This window comes from Sinocyclocheilus anshuiensis, unplaced genomic scaffold (assembly GCF_001515605.1).
Source record: "Sinocyclocheilus anshuiensis isolate Anshui unplaced genomic scaffold, SAMN03320099.WGS_v1.1 scaffold1081, whole genome shotgun sequence".
NCBI lineage: Eukaryota > Metazoa > Chordata > Actinopteri > Cypriniformes > Cyprinidae > Sinocyclocheilus > Sinocyclocheilus anshuiensis.
The window spans coordinates 665,587-675,046 of NW_015555831.1; the positions used below are offsets into that span (position 1 = coordinate 665,587).

General features: G+C 34.5%; 1 protein-coding gene across 1 annotated transcript in view; it reads left to right on the top strand.

Moving 5' to 3' along the window:
* LOC107675393 (myomesin 1b) overlaps nucleotides 1-5,720 on the top strand; it is a 40,380-nt gene extending 34,660 nt beyond the window's left edge. The window contains exons 27-34 of the mRNA XM_016469704.1: nucleotides 1,289-1,376; nucleotides 1,657-1,695; nucleotides 1,835-1,940; nucleotides 3,800-3,963; nucleotides 5,028-5,064; nucleotides 5,167-5,189; nucleotides 5,296-5,351; nucleotides 5,447-5,720. Of these exons, the coding sequence (XP_016325190.1) occupies nucleotides 1,289-1,376; nucleotides 1,657-1,695; nucleotides 1,835-1,940; nucleotides 3,800-3,963; nucleotides 5,028-5,064; nucleotides 5,167-5,189; nucleotides 5,296-5,351; nucleotides 5,447-5,707 (774 nt within the window). The 3' untranslated portion in view covers nucleotides 5,708-5,720. The remainder of the gene's footprint in view (nucleotides 1-1,288; nucleotides 1,377-1,656; nucleotides 1,696-1,834; nucleotides 1,941-3,799; nucleotides 3,964-5,027; nucleotides 5,065-5,166; nucleotides 5,190-5,295; nucleotides 5,352-5,446) is intronic.
* Nucleotides 5,721-9,460: the final 3,740 nt, after the last annotated feature.

The window sequence follows — 9,460 nt, forward strand, 5'->3', positions numbered from 1 at the left end:
TTGAATTACTGAAATTAACTTTTCCACGACATTCTAATTGATTGAGATGCACCTGTATATATACATATGTATATATATATATATATATATGACTTTTCTATAATTTCTCAATTTTCACCAAATTGCACAGGCAATTCAAGCTCAAAAATGTACATGCAAACCTGAGATAATTAACTAGTATAACTGTCCCCAGACTTCATGTAAACCTTGAAAATGTCAAAATTACAAAGCTCCACACGACGTGAAAAAAAAAAAAAAAAGATGTCATTCCCACGAGTTACAAGCACATTTTATTTCTTCGTTCCTTGTTTTATTTAAATCATTGCATTGTTTTAGTTAAATCATGGGAATTGATTAATAAAACATGCTCAATGATTTCTTAATTCATGGCCACATTTTTATCTTCAGGCATAAATGTGTTTAAATTTTCTAATTATTAAATGCAAATGTCAAATGCTTGTAATGATGACAAAAATTAAATAGGTCACTATTCTATCAGTCTTATATTATGGAAAGTAGAATATAACATACAATACAATGACATATAAACACCAGTTTAATGTTTTAAAATATACAATATTGAGAATTAATACAGTAAAAAATAAGCAAGTCTCACAGTCTTGACATGTGCTATGCTGCTTGAATTCAGCAAACTGACAAAATGACTTTTTTTTTGCCATATATTAACATATAAATCACAAACATATCCTTATATGGTCACTCTTCAGTTTGGGGAACAGTTCTCACTATTAACTAACTACAACTTTTGCCTCAAAGTTCTAATTTGCAGCTTATTAATAGTTAAGGTAGTTGTTAAGTTTAGGATAAAGGCATCTAGAATATGGTCAAGTAGAATAAGGCATTAAAATATGCTTTATAAGTACTAATAAACAGCCAATATGCTGGTAATATGCATGCTAATAAACAACTAGTTAATAGTGAGAACTGGTCCCTAAACTAAAGTGTTACCCATTTTTCAAAATTTTCTCTTACCGTCTTGATTGTCCCATATCAACTTTTTCATTATATTTGCTCATTGTCAGTTCTGTTTTAGTGTTTCTGATTGGTGAATTATTTTGATGATCTTTTCCATCTCATATTATCCATTGGGGTTTCCAGTCTTTCTCTACTTTGTTGGTTTCATCTTCATCTATTCCTGTCAATGTTACGCCAAAGACATGCGACCCAGAAAAGCCTGGCTTTCGGACATATGCTCCTGTAGCGTGAGATTGGAGATCACACAAACATACTTAACTAGGAATTTTGTGTTTGTTTGTGTCAATGGCAGATCTCCAGAAAGGATGCTGGTATATATGAAGTAGTTCTGAAGGATGACAGAGGCAAAGACACCTCCACCCTCAACCTCACTGACCAAGGTAGCATAGCAGAAAAGTACTACTATTATTATAAAACGCTCTAAAATTACTTTCTTATTCTAACATGCACTAATTTGTGCTGTGATTATATCTTTTACATCTAAATTGTCCCTTAATACTTGTACATTAGATCATATTTATACCAATTCAGTAGATTTTCTCCAATAATCACTGCAAAAAAAAAAAAAAGTGAAACCTATTATTGATTGTTTCTTCCTGATATTATCTGTCTTATCACAACTGAGCTTTTAGAACTGAATTTCTATCATCTGTTTTCCAGGATTCAAAGACCTGATGAACCAGGTTTTCAGTGTTATTGGTAAGATTTACAACGTCAATTTCAAACATAAATGTTTTATCAGGATACAGTAAACAAATTCATATGTCCTCATAAAAATCTTCACAGTACCATATAGTTTTAGCAGTGTATGAGCGATGTTGACGTTCTTTCTGTCCAGCGAACTCCTCCACTCCACTGAAGATCCAGAGCACAGAGGAGGGGATCAGGCTTTACACCTTCGTCAGCTACTACAACGACGAGCTGCATGTCACCTGGCATCACAAGTAAGAACACGTGACTGTGTTTAAAGGGACAGCTCACCCAAAAATGATCATTCTGAGTTACACTTTATTTTAAGGTGTCCTTGTTACAGTGTAATTATGCATTTAAAGGGGTCATAGGATGTCCATTTTCCACAAGTTGAGTAATATTAATTAACTACATGCACTTACTATAAGGTTAGGGTCTGGCTTAGGGTTACTTGCATGTAACTATGCATGTTATTATAATAGTAAATACATGTAACATGTGTAACAAGGACACCTTAAAATAAAGTGTTAGCTAATTCTGTCAGCATTTACTCACCCTCAAGTTGTTCCAAACCTGTATGAGTTTCTTTCTTATGTTGAGCACAAACCGAACAGTTGGCGGTAGCCATTGACTTCCATAGTACTGAAGAAAACACTGTGGAAGTCAATGGCTACCGTCAACTGTTTGGTTTCCATGATTCTTCAGAATATCTTCTTTTGTGTTCAACAGAAGGAAGAAACTCATACAGGTTTGGAACAACTTGAGGATGAGTAAACGATGAAAGAAATTTTCATCAGAAAATTAATTATAGTTTTTGGGCAAACTGTCCTTTTAAGAAGCATTTCTCTTAAACTTAAGAATGCATGACATTTTTCTAGCATTAAGACATTTTCTGACAATGATTTTGACAAAAAAAAAATATTTGAAGTTCAATGTACAGCTATAAATGTGGGATTTAGTTCACGTTTGAAATTTTTATCTCAGAAGAAGACTTTATGTAAATCTTGAAAATGTCTAAATTATGGATCCCCACACATGACATGCAGAAAAAAGATATAATTCTCACAAGTTACATGCAGCTTTTATTATTTTGTTGCTTTGTTTTAGTTCTTTTTTTAGTTGTTACTGTATTGTCAGGAATGAGTCTATTTTATTTTTATTTTTTTCAACAACCAGTGAATAGCACATGTCATATTACAGACCAGGATCAAAACAGAGAAAAAATAAATAAAAATAATAATAATAATAATAATAACAACAGCAAAAAAATTAATACACATTTAATCATCTGAAATATGCAGCTTGTATTTCAAAGCGACTTTTATAGTTAATGTTTAACTAACGTTTTATAGTTAAGTTATAGTAGTTAACGCCAAAAATACAAAGCTTTTATTTGTGCTGAATGAGAGAAGTACGTGAGCTCAAGTTTCTCTGTATAGCATATTTTTCCACATGCCGCTAGTTTCGGGTTTACTTTAAATACATTTTCGAATTATTAAATGTCAATTTCAAATGTTTGTATTTGTGACAAAAATTAAATGTGGTCACAATATTGATAAAGCATATGTGACCCTGGAGCACAAAACCAGTCTTAAGTCGCTGGGGTATATTTGTAGCAATAGCCAACAATACATTGTATGGGTCAAAATTATTGATTTTTCTTTTATGCCAAAAATCATTAGGATATTAAGTAAAGATCATGTTCCATGAAGATATTTTGTAAATTTCCTACTGTAAATATATCAAAACTTAATTTTTGATTAGTAATATGCATTGCTAAGAACTTAATTTGGACAAATTTAAAGATGATTTTCTCAATATTTTGATTTTTTTGCACCCTCAGATTCCAGATTTTCAAATAGTTGTATCTCAGCCAAATCTTGTCCAATCCTAACAAACCATACATCAATGGAAAGCTTATTTATTCAGATGATCTATAAATCTCAATTTCGAAAAATTTACCCTTATAACTGGTTTTGTGGTCCAGGGTCACATATACTATTTTAGAAAAGTAGGCTGCCACTCTTAATGCTCCCATGCAGAGTAATCCACCTTTTTATTGCTTTTATTTCATGACAAGTAAAAAAGTGTGTGTGTGTGTGTTTTATTAAAGGGACGCTGCGATCGCATTCACCGAGCGCATTAAGAGCGGTGTGGTGGGAGAGCAGCTGTGGCTGCAGATCTCTGAACCCACAGAGAAAGATAAAGGCAAATACGCCATTGAGTTCTTCGATGGGAAAGGAGGCTTGCGCAGAACTGTGGAACTGGCTGGACAAGGTGAGGAAACATGCTCCAAACCTAGTGACCTGCCTTGCTGCCTGCTGCCTTCATTATTTATATGACTGCGACTAAGCGTCAAATTGCAGCAGTCAGATCCGTTCTCCTCTGAAAATAATGAGAGTACTTGGACCAAAATGAAAAAACACTGTCCATGGCCAAAGCAGGCAAAAATCACACTGTGGTTCACTTTAGTTGTGATGGGATCTCCATTTGTGAAAAATAAGTGTGCTTATCTGTATAGAACGTGCACATGTAGTGTACGTTAGATCTTAAAAGAATATATATTTTTTAAACTATATTTGGAAATAATATAATAATAATCAAATAAAAGGCCACTTTTAACACACTTCCATGACTGTTTCTTAGCATACTTAAGTACACTTTTAAAAGTGCACTTTGTAAAAATGTCAAATTATTACAAGTTTTACTTCAAAGTACATTTTAAATCGTTTTGTTTTAATAATTGTTTGTAATGTTTTAAAGTTAGTAAACTTATTTTGATGTGTGGCTAACACTAAAGCACATGTAAAGCACTTGATTGATTTATACTTGATTGATATATTTAAATACATGACATACAAGTTTCAATAGAAATGACATTAAAGAATATTTTAGTTTATCATAAATGCTTGTCAGCACATTCAGCAGTACTTTAACCAAATTTCAAAGACAATACAAGTAATTATAAAGATGTACTTAAGTCCTACTTAAGTGGGTCAAAATCACGCTAAAGTTCAGCTAATTGCATTTCATATAAAATTAAACTAAATGGCATTTTCATTTAATTGTCATTAACATGCAGTTAAGTGTCTGAAAACACTGCATTCAGTTATCACTTAAGTATATTCTTTTAAATTATTATTATTATCATAAGTACTCTTTTTAAAAGTATGATAAAGTGCACTTCTTTTTGTATTTATTTAAAATTTGTATGTATTTAAAATATAATTTTTTACTGAGGAAGTGCATCTTAAAAGGCTGTTTAATTAGGTAGCTCAGGAGGCTTTGAAACCGAGTTTATGATAATCATGCATTTAAATTGAAATTGTATTTTTTTTCAGCATTTGACGATGCATACGCTGAATTTCAAAGACTCAAGTAAGTGTCAAAAATGATTTGCGATTATTGGCAGATACTATTCAGCTCGAGCGGTTGAATAACTAAAGATATTTTCTTTTCCCATCTTCATCTTTTCCTCAGGGCTGCAGCAACTGCAGAGAGAAGTGAGTAGATGAAGGCAGAAATACAATCTTAAGGCTTCACTTTAACTGTATCTTTTGTAAGTGGTATGAGTGTATTGGAAATGTCTAATCGTTATGTTTTTCACAGATCGTGCGCGTGTGGCAGGTGGTCTGCCTGATGTTGTGACCATCCAAGAGGGCAAGGTAGTGTCTATGGTTCTCAGTATGGCTTGAAAAGACAAAAATGACAAAACTTCCCATTTTCAGTATCTGTTTGTCTCTTCGCTCCTCTCTCGTAGTCTTTGAATCTGACCTGCAATATCTGGGGCGACCCCGTACCCGAGGTCACCTGGCTAAAGAATGAGCGCGAGATGGTTTCCAACGATCACTACATTCTGAAGTTCGAGTCCGGCAAGTTTGCCAGTTTCACCATCACCAGCGTCAGTACGTCTGACTCCGGCAAGTACAGCATCCTGGTAAAGAACAAGTACGGCACGGAGAGCGGCGACTTCACCGTAAGTGTCTTCATCCCAGACGAGGAACCCGGCAAGAAGAAATAAAACCAACCAAACAACAACAAAAAAAGAAACATTATGATTATGCAAAACTAAATGTAAAAAAAAAAAAAACTATTCAAAGATTTGAAAAGATTCAGAAAGATTTAGATGACATGTTGACAGTAATGCCCTATTTACATTGACAATTCGAAGCAACACCACTTGTCAAAAGTTTGGAATAATTAAGATTTTTTTGTGTTTTTGATTGAAGTCTCTTATGCTCACCAAGGCTGCATTTATTTACGCATTTTTGCAATTTAAAATAACTCTTTTCTATTTAAATACATTTTAAAATGTATTATAAAACGGATAGTTCCGGTCCTTGATTCTGATTGGCTGAGCCGCGTTCTAAGCTGTTGTAAATTACTATACAAACACACACCTTTGTTTACTTTGTGTGTTGCTCTGCAACCACTTTGTTGGAACCACAACCGTTTCTGAGGAACTACATTGTTTGGTGGAAGAATACTGTTTTTATTAATATCATTTACACTTTATTTGCTCTGTTTTATTTTGTGAAACCTAACTACGTATATGGAATAACCGTTTTATAAAAGCAATGAGCCCCGTGAAGCCATGGTTTACAGTGAATTTATACGGCTAATCCACTTCGCGTCGTGCCCAACAACGCCCCTTAGCTGTTATAAATTCACTGTAAACCACGGCTTCACGGGGCTTATTGCTTTAATTTATTCCTGTGATGCAAAGCTGAATTTTTAGCATTACTCCAGTCTTCAGTGTGACATGATCCATTAGAAATCATTCTAATAAAATAATTTTACTGTATTTAAAAAATATATATTTAAAAAAATTTTTTTTTTAAATGCAGGCTTGGTGAGCAAAAAACATAAAAAAAAAAAAAAAAATCATAATTATTCCAAACTTTTGACCGGTAGTGCATATCCTCAGTGGAGATTAAGAACATGGTGCTAATATCTTGGTTGCAGATTGAAAAGTCTTTTAATCCATCGCTACCCACAATGTCAAAATAGTGCTATAACTGGAAACAAATCTTTTTCTGTATAGATCTAGTTTCAGAGCTTGCATTGCTTACTTGACCATTTTCTCCATCGTGGTGTTAGTAAAATAGTTTAAAGCCCAGATTAGAGAATGAATGCAGTTTGACTCCAGGTTGTATTGTGTGTGTGGTTTTCCTTGTGTAGTTTTGCAAAAGATTGAGCGATTTGAATTGAGGGACAAATGGACGCTCCATTTCTGTATAGTTTATCATTACTCTGTCTGAAAAGCAGAGGCTTAGATTCACAAAAAAACATCAATTAGTCTATATCAGTGCTGTAAAGAAATCTTTAAACGATGCCCCTGCTGTAAGCTTTCTGTGGATTCTCTCTAATGTTTCACATTTCTAATAAATCACTGCATGCACGATCCCATTATGACAGCAGTGATGACTTCACTTCCTGTTTGACCTCACAGATAATGATGACTTCCTCTGTTATTTCCAATAAATGGAGCACATATTCTCTCGACTCCCTCTCTGTGTGTCCCTTGTTTTCGTCTCCACCCTTTCCTCCTCCTGCACCAGAGACGGCTGATGTCCCGTCGTCTGAACACCTGGACAAACCTGAACACCGTCACTAACTTCACCCTCTACTTCAGATTTAACCTGCACACTCTCACAGAAAGAGTTCATAAGTACTGTTTTTTCATAACCAATTCAAAATGAATAAAGGGTAAATATGCACCATTTTAATACAGTATTGGAACAGTACTATACAGGCTTTATTTTAAGGTATTACAGTGTAATTACATATTTAAGTACTGAGTAATATTAATTAACATGTATTTTCTATATGGTTAGGGTTTGGTTTATAGTTGCATGTAATTGTGCATAATTACTGTTAATAATACAGTAAGTACAAGTAACAAGGACACAGTAAAATAAAGTCCTACATTATATTTCATTAACAATCCGTGCAAAGAACGAGATTGCTGGCTGCACACTGAATTGAATCCAGACTGGAGAAGATCTAGTAAAAATATATTTTATTTATATATTATTTAAACTACATAGTGCAAAAAGTGCACAGTGAATTAAAAACTACAACAACGATTCATTTGCATTGTGCAATGTCGTTTATATGCTAAATTATATTTTTGCTAGACATACTTAAGCCTGGATTTATTTCAGTGTGTGACCAGCAATCTTTCTTTGATTTTTGCTGTTGTTGGCTTTACACACCTGAAGCAAATTGATTTCTACTCAACTGGAGTGCAACAATCTCTTGTAGTACATTAACGACCTGTAGAAATTGAACCATGTTGAAAAGCAAAACATTTTTTTTTTTTAGTGCTGCTTATCTTGAAAAGCAACTTATTCAATCTTATTTTACGAATCAAATTAAATTATATATGTATGCTAGAATGAAAAACATTCATGTATATGCATCCCTAAATTCAAGTCATAAAAAGTGATAGTTTACTAGTGTAAAAATGTAAAACATTAGCATCGAACACTATAGTTAATTATTTCTGCAGTTGCATATTATTCACACAACTGTCAAAAAATTAAAATAAACACAGAAGTAGCGATAGATTTGCATTATGCAATACATTTTAGCCGCTTACTGCATGCATGTACTTTTGGTCAGAGATAAAAGCATACATGATCAACTCGCGTCACCTCAAAAGTTTTAAATATAGCAGGTCTTCTCTATCTTGCTATATTTGACAATTTAAGGCTGTCAAATAGTAGTCGACTATAAATATAGAAAAAAAATCAAGATTAACATGAGAACTGCATTTGTACGTCCATGTAACTTGTGCCTCTTGCTCTTGCCAGTTGAATGTGATCGAAAACATGGGTGATTTTGGTGTGGTGTCATATCTGGCCGACGCTGACGGAAACGTGATTGTTGGACCTACAACTCCTGAACCTACGTGTCGTTCAACAACGCCTTCAACCAGATCAGTTCCCACAACACCCAGCCCAGTTACCCCAACTCTAACACCAACCCCGGCTAATACAAACCCTCAAAATAAAACTACAGCTACCCCTACCCACCAAAATCAAACCCCAGGTACACCATGTCCCTCAGCCCCACCTGCTCAGATCCCCGAAAATCAGTCCCCAAGTTCCCCGACCCCTCAAAATCAAACCCCAGATACCCCGATCCTCTCAAACACATCCACTCCCACAGCAGGTGAGAAATCAATTAATACGTCAATGGATGATGAGCAGATTACAGCCATGCTGAAAGGTGAGAAAGGGTGCAAAATACACATAAACATAAAATACAGACCTGAATGTGAGTTAGAGGTGTTGTTTCATACAGATTCTGTAAATCTGGGATTATCTGATTTAGAGACGGAGCTGGCTGAAGTCATTCATCTCACAGAACATGTTGCTGGACCAGAGACCACATCTTCATCAGAACCAGACGAATCCACACCAGCTCTTGAAAGTGAAAACCATGAAAGTGTGTGTGAAAAAAAAAGATGCCTAAAAATGCTTGCGGACACAGTTTAACTGTATTTATGTTTTAGAACTAGGTATAGGACATGAACCATGCTAGTTATGGTTTTAGAGATTTATGTGATGATTGTCATCTCAAATGCCTGTTCATCGGTGCGTTATAAAAATTAGATGGGAGGTAAAATTATATTTCAAGGCCTTTGTGTTGAATCTGAAAACTTGCGTTTGCTTGCAGGTGAGGTGGAAGGAACACATCAGTGCTTTTGCTTTCTCGGGGAGCTCAAAAGTTTCCACGGAGCCCCAAAAGGGACATGGTGGTGGAA